The sequence below is a fragment of the Mustela nivalis genome (genome assembly GCF_964662115.1).
Source record: "Mustela nivalis genome assembly, chromosome: 5".
In the NCBI taxonomy this organism is placed as follows: Eukaryota; Metazoa; Chordata; class Mammalia; order Carnivora; family Mustelidae; genus Mustela; species Mustela nivalis.
The window spans coordinates 9,306,906-9,324,610 of NC_139024.1; the positions used below are offsets into that span (position 1 = coordinate 9,306,906).

Below are 17,705 nucleotides of genomic sequence, written 5' to 3' on the forward strand. Positions count from 1 at the left end.
ACCGCATTGGCTGACAGTGTTGCTCAGATCTTCTCTAGGTTTTCATTGTGTTCTGTCTAGTTCTGTGAATTACTGAGAGATGTGTGAAATCTTCAACTATGTGAATTTGTCTGTTTTTCCCTTTAGTTCTGCCAGGTTTTTCTTCCTGGTAAATTCTTTGTTTTTTATTAATAAATGATGTCTCTCCCACTGGGGACACTCCTTTAAGTCTACTTGCTCTGCTATTAAAATAGCCACACTAGCTTTTTCTTTTTCTTTTTAAAACATTTTTATTATTGAAGTATAATCGACATTCAGTGTTATGTTAATTTCAGAAGTACAGCATAGTGATTTGACAACTCTATACATTATATAATGCTCACCATAAGTGTAGTTCTCATCTGTCACCACATATTATTGTAATATTATTGACTATATTTCCATTGCTGTACTTTTCACCCCTGCAAGAAGTACCTAGAAGTTCGTACCTCTTAATCCCCTTCACCTGTTTCACTTACCAACCCCATCCCCCTCCCATCGGCAACCACTGGTTTGTTCTCTGTATGACTCTGTTTCTATGGGAGTTTAAGATTTGTTTTTTAGATTCCATGTATAAGTGAAACATAGGTATTTGTGTTTTTCTTTCTGACTTAATTCACTTAACATAATACCCTCTAGGTCTGTCTATGTTATCGTAAATGGAAAGATCTCATTCCTTTTACGGCTGCATGATAGTCTGTCACACACACACATCTTATTATCCATTTACCCACTGATGTACCCAGGTTGTTTCCATATCTTGGCTCTTACAGATAATGCTGCAATAAGCATGGGGTGCTTATTATCTTTTTGAAATAATTTTTTCATTTTCTTTGGATAAATACCTAGTAGTGGAAGTCCAGGATTGTATGGTATTTCTATTTTTAACTTTCTGAGGAACCTCCATACTGTTTTCAACAGTGGCTGTGCCAGTTTGCATTCCCGCCAGCAGTGTAAGAGGCTCCCTTTCGTCCACATCCTCACCAACACTTGTTGTTTCTGATCTTTTTGGTTCTAGCCATTCTGACTCGTGTAGGTGACAGCTCATGGTGGTTTTGATTTTCATTTCCCTGGATGATCACACTGGCTTTTTCTTATGCTTGCTGTTTGCATTACCAATCTTTTATCTTTTCCCCTTCTTTTGCTTTCATTTTTCTGTGACTTATTAAAAATTAGTACATCTTTCGGGGCACCTGGGTGGCTCAGTGGGTTAAAGCCTCTGCCTTCGGCTCAGGTCATGATCTCACAGTCCTGGGATTGAGCCCCACATCCGGCTCACTGCTCGGCAGGGAGCCTGCTTCTCCACCCCCCGCCTCTCTTTGCCTGCCTCTCTGCCTACTTGTGATCTCTGCCTGTCAAATAAATAAATAAAATCTTAAAAAAAAATTAGTACATCTTTTATGGACAGCATATCCGTGCATCTTTTTTTAATATCCAGTTTGACCCTTTTGATTGGAGTGTTTTGTCTCCTTACCACAGATGTGATTATGAACATTGTTTTCTGTTTTCCTCCTTTACTGACTTTTTTGGGTTATTCTGTTCTTTCTCCTCTTTTGGCTTTTTGCATAGTATTATTTGTGTATTTTTTTTTGTTGGTGGTATCCTTAACTTACCACAGTCTGTCTGGAGTTATTATTCCCTCACTGTATACATAGTGTGAGATTCTCCCAACAGTGTCCTTCACTTTCCGCCCCTCGCCATCCTTTGTGGTATTGGTATAATGTATTTGATTCCTGCACGTTAAAGACTTTGTGATGCACTGTTGTTACTCGGTCACGTGCTATTGAAAGACTGCAAGAAGAAAAGAAAAGTCGTCTTATGTGCACACTGATGATGTGCAGCGCTCTGCCTTCCGTTCTGTTTATCTACATTGACATCCCACGTCGTTTCCCCTCGGGCTAAAGACCTGGGTTTGCTGGACAAATTCTCTCACTTTTCATCTTCTGAAAGTGTTTACTTTGCCTTTGATTATCCCAGGAAAGAGATTTTCCATGGACAAAGGATTCTGTGATGACAGTGTGTTCTTTTTAATGTCAGCACTTTTAATACTGCTGTTCCATTGTCTCGCCACCACCGCCGCCTGACGGGAAGTGTCCAGTTCTGCTTTCGTTCTCCGTATGTACCTTGTCATGGCCTTTCTGGCTTCTTTTAAGGTTTTTGTGTTTGGTTTTTAGCAGTTTGGCTATGAAGTGCTTGGTTCCTTTTTTATATTTATGCCGCTCAGGGTCAGCTGAGCTGACTAAATCAGTGGGCTGATTTTTTTTTTAATCAGATTTGGCGAATTTCTGGCAAGTCTATCTTAAAAGACTTTTTCTTATCTCCACTTGCTCTTTTCTCCCATTGGAACCTCAGTCATAGTCATTGATATTAGATCTCTTGATTTTGTTCCACAAGTCATTGAGAGTCTTTTCATTTCTCTTCAAATACTTTTCTCTCCCTCTGTGTTTTAGTTTGGATAATTTTTGTTGACTTATCTTCAGTTTCTTTAATGGGATAGAGCCTTGATCAAATGAGTGTTTTATTTGAAAAACCCACAAAACACTCTTCCCCCAATCGAACCCTGGTTCTTACCCCAAGTCTTTCATCTCTTGGTGATTTCACTGTCCATGGGACGGCCCACTGGACACCTTGGTCTCTCCGGCTCCTCGACCTTCTCGTCTCCATTGACTTCCTTCTGTGCTCCTGATTGTCTCGGGCGCCAGTCCCGTGCCACACCTGCATTTGGTCACAAAACCACCTCACCCACAGAATCGGTAATTCACCCCTCAGAGCACATCCTCCTCTCATTCAAGTTTGTCTTCGCATCTGCTCCCACGGTGACCAGTTTTATTCTCGCCAGGAGTTTGTCTGCGGACCCAGTTGTTTGCTCCCCGTCCATTCGCCCTCTTCCGCACTCCCCTCCTGACGCAGTGTCTGTATATTCCATGGTTCCTCATTGGAGCTCCCTTTCTCTTCCATTCTCTGAGCACACCCTTGGTCAAGACGCCTACGCTAGAGAAAACCTACTCTCTCTTGCTTCTGTGGCTGAGCGTAGAATCCTTACAGGTTGGTCCTCAGCTTCATATCGCTCGGCAGTCCTGTTTCTCCGGTTGGCGCACCTTACTGTTCCTACAGTGACGATCGAACCTCCTCCATGCTCTTCAAACCTTCCCCAGACTCCGTGCCTCTCAGCAGATGGCCTCGCCCATGGCAGTGAGACAGCCGAGACCCTAAAAGGGATTTCCCTCGTTTCCCACCACCAAAACCAAACCGGTCTTCTCCTTTTCTGCTCTTGGTGATAGGAAAAGGGACATCTCTCATGAGACCTCCGGCTACACCTGGCCCCTGGCTCCTTGCACTGTCTCGGGAATTGCCAGTCTTTTCTAATCTGTGTAGTCAGGGGCTCCTTCTCAGCAGGCTCCTTTGATCGACACAGATTAGGGGACAGTGTGAAAAACCACCTAAATTTGTGACATCACAGCCCCCTGGTTTTTCACTTTCTCTTCTGCTTTTCCATTTTATGTCTAAACTTCTTAAAGTTATCTATGCTTCTTTTTGCTCATCTCCCATTATTTCTGAGCATTTCAGTTTGAATTCTGCTGTCTACCTTGTTGTATTTTTTCTTTAGGTATCCTTTGTCTTTAGTATATATCTGTACACACATGTACACGTGCACACACACATATATATATATCTGTATGTATGTATATATGTGTCTTAATAGTTTCAGATCTAACTTTTTGCCATTCAGATTTACAAAAGTTAAAAAGATACTGGTAATATCCACTGCTGGTGATGGTGCATGGAAACTGCTCCTTTCATACATTGTTGGTGAGGATGTAAATTGATTCAGCGTGTTGTTGTTGTTTTTTTTTATAGGCACTTAGTAGTATCTATTAAAAGAATGTATACACCAATTGACGTAGTAAGAATACTACTGGGACTCTCTCCTACCTAAATACTCATGTGTGTTCTTAAAGATTTATGTACAAAAATGTTTATTGGACTGGTGTTTGCAGTATGGAAAAAATAGAAACAGCCTAAATGTTGCCAGTAGGAATAATGGTAAATAAACAATGGTATACTCAAACTATGTCACATGCTGTAGTTAAAAAGAAAAGATCATTTATACAGAGAGCATCCCAAGGCACCAAACCGAAGTACCAGATCTGGTCACAGAACAGGAGGAATAGTACGATTCCATCTAGGCAGGAAAAAAAAAAAGAAGCATATAGCACTTTAGTGTATAGTGTATATATAGAAGTTACAGGTATAGGACTGAATTTCTGAGGTTTGGAAGGGTCACCACCTAACTTTGAACTCTAGTTACTTCTGAGGCTATAGACGGAGCTGGGAAATGATGGGAGTGCTGAAGCTGAAGTGGGACTTTGATTATAAAATGCAATTTTTAAAAATTTGTTTTTATAATTATCATGTAATCAGATGTTATGTAATTTAAAAACACTGAATCTGAAAGACACGTTTCCAAGGGGCATTTGGTGTTTTGTAAAAGGCATTGTGAGAATACTTGGTCAACTAAAAAAAGCCATAAAAGTGGCTTGTGCCATGATTACTCTTGTGTTTCCTTTCTTGGGACTCCATTAAAAATAAGGCCATGTTTTTGTATGTATACTAGTAATATACCCGTTTATCTCCATAGGTAGAATTTTAAAACATTATTATATTATTATCATAAAGCTTTCTTTACACATTTGAAAGGGATATTTTTTGATGTAACAAATTTGAATATTTTTTTAAAAGATTTTATTTATTTATTTGACATACAGAGAAAGATCACAAGTAGGCAGAGAGGCAGGCAGAGAGAGAAGAAGCAGGCTCCCCGCCAAGCAGAGAGCCCGACGTGGGACTTAATCCCACGAACCTGGGATCAGGACCCGAGCTGAAGGCAGAGGCTTTAACCCACTGAGCCAGCCAGGTGCCCCCGAATTTGAATATTGTTAAAGAAGTATTGGGCCTGAGACTTCTTTTGGATTATCATCACACTGATGTTCAACACTTTGGCCACAGAGCAAGGGAGGAAGACATGGGAATAGCTGCTTTGTCCTGAGTGCCTACTGGGCTTCATAAGGGCAGTTTTTACATGGATTAATTTATTAGAACCTTCTTCCAGCCCAGGAAGCCAACTAACTTGGCCAAGGTTGCACAGTAATTAAGTAGGGGACAGACATTTTGAACCCAAGTCTCTGCCCTCAAGGCCTCTGTTGTATTATTTTAAGTTATATAAATAACATGGGAATAGATTCTCATGGTAAATACTTCAGAGAACATAGATACAGCAAAAAAGACCCATCTTTTTCTTAAAAAAAAGATTTTATTTATTTATTTGACACAGAGAGAGAGCACAAGCAGGGAGAGTGGCAGATCTGGGGAGAAGTAGGCTCCCCGCTGAGCATGGAGCCAGCGGCAAGGCTCGGTATCAGGACCCCGGGATTTTGACCTGAGCTAGAGGCAGACACTTAACCAATGAGCCACCCAGGCATTCTCTCTCTTTTTTTTTTAGTCTTTAATATTTTCTAGATCCATCCGTGTTGTTACAAATGGCAAGATACCATTATTTTTTAAGGCCGGGCCGTATTCTGCTGCACATATATATCACATCCTTATCCATTTATCTGTGGTTGGGCGCGGAGGTTGTTTCCGTATCTTGCTTTTCCGTGTTGTAAATAATGCCGCTGTGAATAGAGGGGTGCATATATCTTTTTGAATTAGTGTCTTCTTCTCTTTCTTTCATTTTCTCCCAGTAGAGGAATTACTAGATAATATGGTACTAATATTTTCAATTTTTTGAGGAACCTCCATATTGTTTTCCACAGTGACTACGCATTCCCACCAGCAGTTCCTTTTTTCCCCGCACCCTGCCGTTACTTGTTATTTCTAAACAAGCTCATTTTTAAGAAGTCATTTCTTATGTGCATTAAAAGCTGCCAATATGTCTGACAATCAGGATGAAATAACTAATACTAAAATTTAATGTGTTTAGGGGCGCCTGGATGGCTCAGTGGGTTGGGCCTCTGCCTTCCGCTCAGGTCATGATCTCAGGGTCCTTGGATCGAGCCCTGCATCGGGCTCTCGGCTTAGCAGGGAGCCTGCTCCCCCCACCCCTCTGCCTGCCTCTCTGCCTACTTGTGGTCTCTCTCTCTGTCAAATATATAAAAATCTTAAAAAAAAAAATGAGTTTAGTAATTCTCGCTAAAAGCAGAATATCGTATTATCATTGACGACCTCTCTAGTAGTGGCCACTTCTGTTAGATTTTCTAAATAAAGGAAAAAGCTCTTAAGTCCCTGCTGCCTTCTTTGAACCGCCCATGCAGGGGCCTGGCTTGGGACATCCTGCACCGTGGGATGTGGAGGACCTCGGGGCAAAACGGAGTATTCTTCCTTTTCTGTGAGACAGACCCTGGAGTCTGCCTTTCCCCCGCCGTGTTCAGGCGGAGACCGCTCACAGTCTCCCATGAAGTGGTGTGGGACCGAGGGGTTTGTTCTCTTCCCCAGGGTGGGTTTCCATACTGGCAGAGGCAATGAAGTCCCGGCGCATCATGGAGGCCTCACATGCCGCCAGGACCCTGGCTAATCTAGACCGAGAGACAATGAGAGAAAAATACCACGACGGCGTGTACGTGCTGCACCCCCAGTACCGCACGAGGTGAGAAAGCGGACCGTCACCATGTCTCCCAAGGGGATGGAAAGCCTGGAGAGCTTCTTATTTTACTTTATTTCTCCATCATTAAATACCTTACAAATAATCCTGGGAACCTTATCTCCTGACACAGTTTGTCCGTAATCACCTGAGAAGAATTGTGGGCTGTCACGGGAGTGTGGAACTAGCTAAATTAATCAGCGTAATTTTACACCGAGGGCTGACCTTGAGTAAGATCATGTTCACCTCTTGTAATGTGTCCCCGCTTACACTTTGTAACGCGTAGTTCTTTGTTTCATGACTGTTTCTTGAAGATCTGAGTTAATAGCCAATTCAGACTGTAGAGGTTGTTCTGGATGGGAGGAGATAGGACATCCTATGCAGGAGACCATGTTATGTTAGCCTGGTTCTAGAACTCAGAAGGACTGGACAGAGTTTATGCCATATATAAAATCATGCACTGGAAGGAGTAAGTTATAATAAACATGCTCCTTCTTAAGATTATTTCTGGTCACCATTTCCAGTTGTATCATTGCTGAGATAACAAATATAGGAAGGACCACAATGAAAAAATTACGTATTTCTTGGATTTTTCTCAGGTACTTTAATACCTCAGAAAATAGCAAAATCATTTAGTTGAAAAATGGATTGCGTGGTTAATTCCAATTTATAAACAAGATAATATGGAAATGTATTATGTATGCGTTGCATAAATTGTGTGTGTCCTGTAAATAGCTTACAAGTCATATGCTATCTACAGTTTTTAAAAATGTCATATCTAGGAACATCTGGGTGGCTCAGTTGGTTAAGCATCCAACTCTTGATTTCGGCTCAGGTCATGATCTCAGGGGTATCAGATCAAGCCCAATGTCAGCTTCTGTGTTGGGCATGGAGCCCGCTTAAGATTCTCTCTCCTGCTGCCCCTGCCCTCATATTTTTTTTTAAAAAAAAAGTCATATCTAAAGACTATGGATTACTTTAAAATCTAATTTTTTTTTTTTTTAAGATTTATGTGTTTGAGAGAGCGAGTGAGTGAGCTGGGGGGAGGAGGGGGGAGAGAGAGAGAGAATCTCAGGCAGAATTTTCGCTGCACTTGGAGCCCAATGTGGGGCTCGATCCCTCCACCTTGAGGTCATGACCAGAGCTGAAATCAAGAGTTGCCAACTGAAGCACCCAGGTGCCCTTAAAATCTCATTTCTGATAAACATTTATTTCCTTGATAAGTTCTTAAAAATCTCTCATGCACACTCAATTGAAAGCTACACTAGCATTTTCTGAGTTAATATCTTAAACATTTGTATTGATTTGTGGAATATTCTCATGAAATTCTTCAGAGGGCATTCTATGACCTGTGTCACCTCATTGGTTATTAAACTCCTTACAGTTGAGTTTGGCTGGTCTAGTTGGCTCGGGCTAGATCTGTCTCTGTTTTTATGGAGAGAGCAGTGAGCACATTCCTTGTACGCCTCTGCTACACCCGTGCCGGGACAGCTGGCCTTCACGGTTTTGTTCCCTGCATGCAACCTTACTAAGCGCCATCCACAGAATACTAGGTAGACTCTTACCAAAGCAGTAATGCATTTATTCTGCTTCTTTTTAAAACTCTCTCCCCCGTCAGTCAGCCCATTAAAGCAGATGTCCTTTTTATTCATGGCCTTATGGGAGCAGCGTTCAAAACGTGGCGTCAGCAGGACAGTGAGCAGGTTTTAACTGAAAAGATTTTAGAGGACGAAGCCAGGTATACCACGTGTTGGCCCAAGGTAAGGAAGCACTGCCTCTGGCGGGGTTGGGGGGGCGCCCCTTCCTGGAGGAGCCTCACAGCATCGTTGGCTGCTGAAGGCCATGTTCTGATTTGCTTATTTTCCTCCTTTTTCATGGTCTTCTACCATGCAGTTTTTCTGTCCCTTAGGGACACTCGTAGGACGTTCCTGAGCAGCTGGGCTTGTCACCCTGCCTTCTGTTGTGTCATTTCTGGTTAGGGTGTGGGCTAGAACTCTCAAAGAATAGTTCATTGAGTAAAAAGTGGGCAAGGACCAGTATTTGTTCCCTCCTCTTAGGAATACAATGGACAAGGGGCGCCTGGGTGGCTCAGTGGGTTAAAGCCTCTGCCTTCGGCTCAGGTCATGATCCCAGGGTCCTGGGATCAAGCCCTGCATCGGGCTCTCTGCTTGGCAGGGAGCCTGCTTCCTCCCCTCTCTCTCTGCCTGCCTCTCTGCCTACTTGTGATCTCTGTCAAATAAATAAATAAATCTTTAAAAGAAAAGAAATTCAACGAACAATACGTTCATAATAGTTGGCTAGTTCTATGACTTTAAAAATTATAAAAATAGAAATAATTGGAAGAAATAATTCTACTTTGGATTTCCTTGGTGATATTTCTTCTAAGAGCCTTAACTCTGGGCTGAACACAGTACCTTCAATGTACCCGAAGCTCTGCGAAGGCGGACACGCGTGTAGTTGCCAGGGCTTTGTCCCACCAGAGCTTCTTCGCCCTCATGGAGGCTTAGCCTGCAAAAGTAATGGTTTGCACTTGGTCTCTGGCAACACTGATGTAGGAGGGAACCAGTGGCCCCAGGGCCACAGTGGAACCGGGACTGTAATCAGAATCTGTGTTCTCAGCTCGAACCTCCAAACATCAGACTGTACTGTCTGTCCTGAGATCTCCATTTTCTATAAAATGCTTTCTAAAAGTCCATTTGAGTTGAACTCTAAAAACCTTCCCCCTTTTGGCTGTAGTACACTAAAACTGAGAACATTCTCTTGAAACTAGCAGCAGCTTTATGCTATAAATCTTGATGCCTCCTTGTGACCAGGGACATAAAAAGATAAAATGCTGGAACTGGTTTCCTAGTCACCTTTTAACTTTATTCTAATGTGATGTTTTACAGTCGTATCGCAGTGGCCTTTAGTTACAGGTGGCAATCACCAGCAGACCGTGGGAGCGGTGGAAATTCATGTGTGTTCTTTTGTACCTTCTGTTTTGCATAGACATGGTTGGCAAGAGACTGTCCTGCTCTCCGAATTATATCTGTGGAATATGACACCAGCCTTAGCGACTGGAGAACGAGGTGTCCTGTGGAGAGGTGACAGAGGGACACCGTGGACAGGGAGGAAGGGCTGGGGCCCAGCACCCTCAGGGACTGAAGGGAGCTTTATCTTTTAATGCTACAGACAGAATTTTTTGAATGAAAAACCTAACCTCTTTTCTCTTCCTTCTAGAAGGAGTTAGTAATATATAAATAATGAACTGGGGGAAGGCTTAGAGTGTCAGTCTTGGGTTCCTAAAGTGGTTCATTCATAACTGTTCTGGTACTAAGGACCATGCGTTCTATAGCAAAATCTCCTTTACTCCCAGAAGCAAACGTGAGGCTTTTTGCTTTTGTGTCCACAAGTGTATTGGCTGCAGGAAGCAAAGGAGAAGATGCTGAGCAAGGTAGTCCACCTCTGTCACTCGTACGTCATACGTGCTGATTGTATATACAGGAAGAGGAGCCCTGGACCGCTAGGCTCTGGGACCTGGATGGTAGCTGACTCTCCCTTTGACCCACTGTGTGGTCTTCGGTCTCTAACTTGCTGGCAAGCTTGGTCTGCAGACTGAGTGTGTTGGTCTGAGTCAGCGTTAATAAGCTGAGTGCCGTCTCTGAGCGGCCCCGCTGTAGGTGCCGAGGCAGTGTTCTCAGGGCCAGTGGGCAAAAGCCCTGGGGTCTTTCCCCATTGCACCAAGAGGAGCTCTGACAAACCTTTATTGCAAGGAAAGGATTTTATAGATAAACAGTTCAAAACTTACCAACTCTGGTAGTTTCAAAGTTCCCTTAGCCTGAAAATTACTTTGAATTTTCTGACTCAAAGATTCATAGCTTTCTGGTATTTCTAAATAAACCAAAATGATGAAAACTTAATGTCTGCAGCATAATACAAGTAGAACTAAGTAGGTGAGCTCACAGCAGACAACACGGCATTATTTTCAGGCCACATCATAACAAGGACACACTTCCTAGGCAGTTGGTGTGAGATCCAACTTGTAAAAATTGCCAGCTGCGTAATAGGGGCTCTCACCCTGCTTGTTTAGGGAGTGAGTGGCTTGTTCTGGGCCTGTATATTCCCAATCATACCACTGTGACTTCGTTAGAAGTGGAGAATGAGCAGTTGTAGAAATCAAACAGAGTAGGGGACTCCTGACCCTAAAATGTGGTATGTAGTATTGGCCCAATAAAAGTTCTTGCCTTAAAAACTTGGATAGTAAAATTTGGCAGTGGCGGTGGGGTACAGAATTAATAGCTTCATAAAGTGCCTTCTGTTTTCATTTTGTTCAGAAAGTCCATTGCATTCAGGAGCAACGAACTTCTAAGGAAGCTCAGAGCTGCTGGCGTTGGGGACAGGCCAGTCATTTGGGTATCACACAGCATGGGAGGTGAGTATGTTGCATTTTTGTGAAGCTGGCACTGGGAGGTTATCGTCTGCTAGTGGGGCTCACCTCTTACCAGAGCTGCCTGATTCACTTAATACTGGCCCCCTTTCCCTCTAAATTAATGTTTTTGGCTATAGCTAAGAGTTTTTAAAACACTACTTTCCTTCCACCCTAATTGTTTTTCCACAAGGGGACCTCTAGTAACAAACCATATCAAAGGAACATGTGGTTGGCAACGTCATGCTTTCATGTAGCGATAATCAGTAAACATCAGGAGCCATCTGTGGGTTGTATCAGCCTGACTTGTGCCTGTCCCTCAGCATTCCTGGCCGGTCCCTGTGTTCCCCTTTCCTCCCTGCATCCCCAAGTATCGCAGGCCCACAGCCCCGAGCTTGCTGAGGAGGCGGTGCAATGGCAGATGTCTGCTCTTTGGGTCCTGGTGTGTGCTTGCTAACTGTCATCTGTTCTCCCCGGCCCACTCCCCAGCCCAGTGCTCATGGGAGTTGTCACCATCTGCCTCGGTACAGCCCCAGGCCTCGTTCATCTGATGAAACGCTCAGGACTGCAGACTGCAGAGTTAAGGCTTTTAGCTGTGAGAGGGAGGTAGATAGATGTAGCCCTTTGTGCCCACAGAGATCCCCGGTTACCATGGAAGTGACCTCTGTGTTATATTATCAGCTTCAGGCCCAAGAGATGGGGCCTTCCTAGGTGCATTTGCCTACAGAAACTTTGTTTTCCCTGGTGGATAAGCTTCATGGGACTGTCTTTTTTGAATCTTAGTACTGTCTCTTGGTGTGGTCATTCGTGGGCCACTGGGGGCAGGCTGGGGAGACATGGTGCTGCATATTTACTTCATTGACGGACATGCAACATAGCAATGCTGCGTGCTCCTTCTGTGGGATTGTGTATTCTGTAATATAAGATCTGCCTTTCTAGAATCTCACCCGTTTGTAGGCTTGTATTATATACAGTTGACCCTGAGACAGCATGGCGATTAGGGGTACTGACTACCCTTTGCAGTCAGAAATCTGCATATAACTTTTGACTCGCCCCAAATTTAGCTACTAATAGCCTACTGTTGATCAGAAGCTTTACTGATCTCAATTAACGTGTTTTGTGTATGTATTCTTACAGTATAGAAAATCGTCAGATAATTAATAGTACTATACGAAATCCATGTGTGTAAGTGCACCTGTACCATTCAAACCATGCTGTTCAAGGCTCAGCTGGATTCTAGATCAGCAGTATTACCAAGTGCTAGTATTTTAAGGCCTGTCTGTTGGACTCTAGAGAATTATTTAAACTTTAAAGAAAACATCTTTTTCATTATTTGCTCCCTACCCCCTCTTGTTTTAGAATAATGGTGGGACGATAAACACCTTACGCGTTGTTTTTCTTTGTACGGCTAGGTCTTCTTGTCAAAAAGATGCTGTTGGAAGCCTCCAAGAAGCCGGAAATGAGTACTGTTATAAACAATACCAGAGGGATAATTTTTTATAGCGTCCCCCACCATGGATCCCACCTGGCTGAGTACTCTGTTAACATTCGCTATCTTCTCTTTCCCTCTTTGGAAGTCAAAGAGCTCAGCAAGGGTAATATTTATATTCTGTCGTGAGGGGATTGGGATTGTATGAATATCAGTTATACAGAGAAGGAGAAAAAGAAGACAGTTTCTAACTTGGCTATAGTATCCCATTTTATTATTTGTGTATAAATTGTGTTTAGATTATCATGGGAAATTTTTAGTTTGAGCTTGATTTTTCTTTTATATCTTTCCTTAAGCCATTATTTGCTCATATATAACAATTTTAATACTATCTTAAATATTTAAACTTTTAAGTTATATAATATTTTAAGGATTATTCCAAATTACCAAAGAACTGCTTTTTTCCCATGAGTTTGGAAAATCAACTGGTAAAATATAAACAAACTTAATATCCTGAAAATCTTAATTATTACTTATTTTGATTAATAAACATTTTCTCTGTTTCTGGAACGCCTGTTAATCAATTTGGAGGCCATGGCTGAGCCTTTAATATGCTAGTTGCCATTTTAATCATATTTTCTCTTTCTTCTGCTTTATGGAGAGTTCACTTTATCTTCTAAACCTTCTACTGAACTTTATTTTTTCGCAAGCAAGTTTTATTTCCCAGAATCTCTGTCTTCTCTGATTCTTTTGAAATCATCCTAACGATACTAATTGGAGTTTATTTTCTTGAAGTTCCTTTCTTTTTCTTCACTGGATTCTGTGTCTTCTGTGTGCAGGTGTTTTGTTTACCCACTGGGTCTGTCTCTCTTGGCTTATAAGCTATCCTCTAAGGTCTGCTATGCCTTTTTCTAGTTGAGGATGGGGGACCAGGCCCTCTGACTATAGACAGGTCTTGTTGATGGGAGGCTGTGCTTTAGGATGAAGGTGCCGGCCAGCACCCTGAGGGACCCTGGTCCCACATAGCCAGTAACATGTGGGGCCTCTCCCTTGGCCTGCTGGCCTCTGTCATTTCTGGTGTGACTTTAACTCACCTTAATGACTTCTTAGGAAGGAGAGAAAATAAACAAGTTACTATCTTGAACTAGAACCCTAATTTTCTCTTTAGTACATTTTATTATGAATTGGCTAAATAGAATTTGTCACAGTCTTGTTTCCTGTAATTCTACAGATTCTCCTGCACTTAAAACACTACAAGATGACTTTCTGGAATTTGCTAAAGACAAGAATTTCCAGGTGCTGAATTTTGTTGAAACACTGCCAACTTACATCGGTAGCATGATTAAACTGCACGTGGTACCCGTGGAATCAGCAGGTATTCCTTCGTTTGACATTTGTTTGCTATTAGATGCCTGGTTGGTGGTACCTATAGTTAATCATAAACAACCCATTTGTATATTCAGGTTCTCAGTTATGTGAAGATCTAGAGTTCGTTCCTTTCAGCTAGAGATAACAGTTTCTCCGCCGACACACAGCCGTGGCATTACTCCTCCCTCCCTTCCTTTAGCTGGCGGAGGTTAATTGGCTGCCCCAGTGAGCTCTGTTGTAGTAAGAATTCAAAGTCCTTCTATCGGCTACAGCAAAAGGGGCATTTAATAGGCTGATCTTTGATTTGTTAAAGCTGCATATAGTGCAGCTAAAGGTGTGGAAGCTTTAATAAATGAAAGATTTTTAAAAAAAAAAATTTTTTTTTTTTTTAATTTTATTTATTTGACAGAGAGAGATCACAAGTAGGCAGAGAGACAGGCAGAGAGGCAGGCAGAGAGAGAGAGAGAGGAGGAAGCAGGCTCCCCGCTGAGCAGAGAGCCTGATGCGGGACTCGATCCCACGACCCCGAGATCATGACCTGAGCCGAAGGCAGCGGCCCAACCCACTGAGCCACCCAGGCGCCCTGAAAGATTTTTTTTTTAACATCACTTTTTTCCAGTGGAATCTTAGATGGGGAATATTCAAGCAACAATTTCTTTTATAGCTCTGGGGTTGGAGGAACTGGCCAATACCTATTACTGTGGTGTATTATAATATATTACAGGCTTTTTGAGGTAGGGCCCGAATCTTAATTCTCTTTACTGACTCCTTTATTACTTGGTTTATAGTAGATAACCCACGCATTTCCCTCCTTGAAATGCTTTTCTCTCAGTTGGCCAACCTGGTTACTTCTGAGGCAGGGTTCGGTGCTTAGTGGCACTTGGCCCTCCTGAGAGCTCTCAGGGATAAGAAGCTGGAGAGCCTGCCAGATGGTTCTTCATCCTGTAGCACAAGTTTTGGCCCAACTCCGTTATGTTTTATCGGAATAAAATGAAAGACGTAATACTCCATAGTAGAACCTAAAGAGGCTTTACCACAAAGTAATGTGCCGTACGGTGAGGAGTTACTATGTAGTAGTTGAAGAACTTAAAGGACTTTGGAAGCTTGAAGCAAAAAAAGTAATACAGTGGACCAGCTGTTTGTAGAATTTGTCAAAATTCTGTCTGCCCTTTCTTTGGGATCACAAGGAGGTTTGTCTTCCTTCATAACCACCACCTGCATTCCTTACCCTGAAGTCCTCACCAGGACTTCTTGTCACTTGCATCTAGGTGCACTTTGTTAGGCTGAAACATCAGAAACTCAGCTACAGCTCTCAAGCACTAGATCACCTTCTGCCTGGCCAGGTGAAGAATGGATCCTGTTTGAGATATTCCCATTCCTGTCATCAGGACACGGGAGCTCAATAACATAAACTCTAGAAAAGAGGTGCTTAAAAGAAGTATGGAATAATTCAGTAGTACCATGCATTGGAATAAAGGTTTTGATGCTGCTGCTGCTCAAGTTCTGTTCACTAATCAATCAGGAAGTAGGCCAGAACACATACAAAGAGTTTATGAAAGCTTAAAATTATACCTACTGAGAACCCATTCTCATGTGATTAGTCACATGTAGCTTTGCTATGGTCAAACCTCCAGTTGCTGTATCTTTTTAAAATCCCTTAGTACAACCAAATCAGCATTTAGAACTACCCATTCATCTTTCAGTATTGATGGGGGGGAGGGGGTCTAGATTTTTACTTAGATTTTGTTGACATTTTTGTTTTCTTCAGATTTAGGCATTGGAGATCTCATTCCTGTGGACGTTGACCATTTGAACATCTGTAAGCCAAAGAAAAAGGATGCTTTTTTATACCAGCGTACCTTACAATTCATCTGTGAAACTTTAGCCAAAGACCTTGAAAACTGAGTTATCTTTCTTCCATTTTGCAAGAAACTTGGTGTTCTGTTTCTCTTTTTAAGCTCTGTGCAATCATGTGAACATAGTCTCTGTGGCATTGACCTGGTCTGCAGCATGTTGCAGGCAATGGAATATGGTTCTCAGTTCCTGCACTGTAAAGCACAAACAGAGTGGCAATCAAAGATTGAAGGGCTAGACTGGATTCTTTTGATTTAAAAGAAATTCCATGTGTGCCAGCTTATGTTGTGCAGTGTTGTCCCTGGTATAGGGAACAAGCTGCTAGGGATAGAAAATGCCTTTTGTCATCTGCGACAGTCTCCAGCTCACACGAGGAGGAACACTGATGGTTTCTAAAGGGAGAACAATCATCACCTTCCATAAAAATACCACTCAGAAAGTACCTAGACTAGAGAGGAGACTGAACTAGAATCTAAAGACTTTTTGTTCTGGGTTTCCATGTGCTCTAAATTTTAAAAAATATATATCCGTGTAAACCTTGTCTCACATGTTAACTTTGTCAGACCCATTGTCATCCATGGGTCAGTTCCTTGTAAGTTGTTATTTTCATATTGCTGAGAACAAATACTTCTCTTTTTAAAAGAATTATAGCTTATAGTAATTCTTTCCACACTGTAGCTACCTATACTTGTAATTTTTCCTGGATAAGGATGTAGCTAATCCATTATTGATCAGAGTATGAAATAAAACTATCCTAGACTATTATATATACTAACAGTACTTAGTATCAAGATTCTCTTTAGCTAAACAATGTATACCTTTCTTTTATGCTCATTTGAAAGTTGCATCAGTTGACCTTGAGCATGTGAGAAATAGGAAATCATGTATCTGGCTCAGTTGGTAGAGCATGTGACTCTTGATCTCGGGGTCGTGAGTTCTAGCCCCACATTGGGTGTAGAAATTGCTTAAAAATAAAATCTTAAAAAAAAAAAAGAAATAGGAATTCATGTTGACTTTTTATTTTTAAATAACAGCATCGTTAAGAAAGAAATCACATATCAGGGTCCCATCAAAAAAGAGAATTACAGGGGCGCCTGGGTGGCTCAGTGGGTTAAGCCGCTGCCTTCGGCTCAGGTCATGATCTCGGGGTCCTGGGATCGAGTCCCGCATCGGGCTCTCTGCTTGGCAGGGAGCCTGCTTCCCTCTCTCTCTCTGCCTGCCTCTCTGTCTACTTGTGATCTCTGTCTGTCAAATAAACAAATAAAATCTTTAAAAAAAATTTTTTTTAATAAAAAAAAAAAAGAATTACAGACCAATATCCTTGATGAATACAGATGTGAAAATTCTCACCAAAATACTAGCCAATAGGATCCAACAGTACATTAAAAGGATTATTCACCACGACCAAGTGGGATTTATTCCAGGGCTGCAAGGTTGGTTCAACAACCACAAATCAATCAATGTGATACACTTACATTAATGAAAGAATAAGAACCATATCATACTCTTAATAGATGCTGAAAAAGCATTTGACAAAGTACAGCATCCCTTCCTGATCAAAACTCTTCAAAATGTAGGGATAGAGGGCACATACCTCAATATTATCAAAGCCATCTATGAAAAACCCACTGCAGGGGTGCCTGGGTGGCTCAGTGGGTTAAGCCGCTGCCTTCGGCTCAGGTCATGATCTCAGGGTCCTGGGATCGAGTCCCACATCGGGCTCTCTGCTCAGCAGGGAGCCTGCTTCCTTCTCTCTCTCTCTGCCTGCCTCTCAGTGTACTTGTAATTTCTCTCTGTCAAATAAATAAATAAAATCTTAAAAAAATTAAAAAATTAAAAAAAATACCCACTGCAAATATTCTCAATGGAGGAAAACTGAAAGCTTTTCCACTAAGGTCAGAACATGGTAGGGATGTCCATTATCACCACTGCTATTCAACATAGTACTAGAAGTCCTAGCCTCAGCAATCAGACAACAAAAAGAAATTAAAGGT

The 17,705-nt window shown here is 42.0% G+C and overlaps 1 protein-coding gene across 5 annotated transcripts in view; it reads left to right on the top strand.

Annotated features, from left to right (window-relative positions):
* Positions 1–16,708, top strand: part of SERAC1 (serine active site containing 1) — a 58,246-nt gene extending 41,538 nt beyond the window's left edge. For all 5 annotated transcript variants that reach the window (XM_082729575.1, XM_082729574.1, XM_082729577.1 and 2 more), the window contains 7 exons: positions 6,511–6,661; positions 8,274–8,415; positions 9,644–9,738; positions 10,969–11,066; positions 12,473–12,655; positions 13,721–13,864; positions 15,626–16,708. In XM_082729575.1, coding sequence (XP_082585701.1) covers positions 6,511–6,661; positions 8,274–8,415; positions 9,644–9,738; positions 10,969–11,066; positions 12,473–12,655; positions 13,721–13,864; positions 15,626–15,762 — 950 coding nt within the window. In that variant the 3' untranslated portion in view covers positions 15,763–16,708. The remainder of the gene's footprint in view (positions 1–6,510; positions 6,662–8,273; positions 8,416–9,643; positions 9,739–10,968; positions 11,067–12,472; positions 12,656–13,720; positions 13,865–15,625) is intronic.
* The last annotated feature ends 997 nt before the right edge of the window (positions 16,709–17,705 follow it).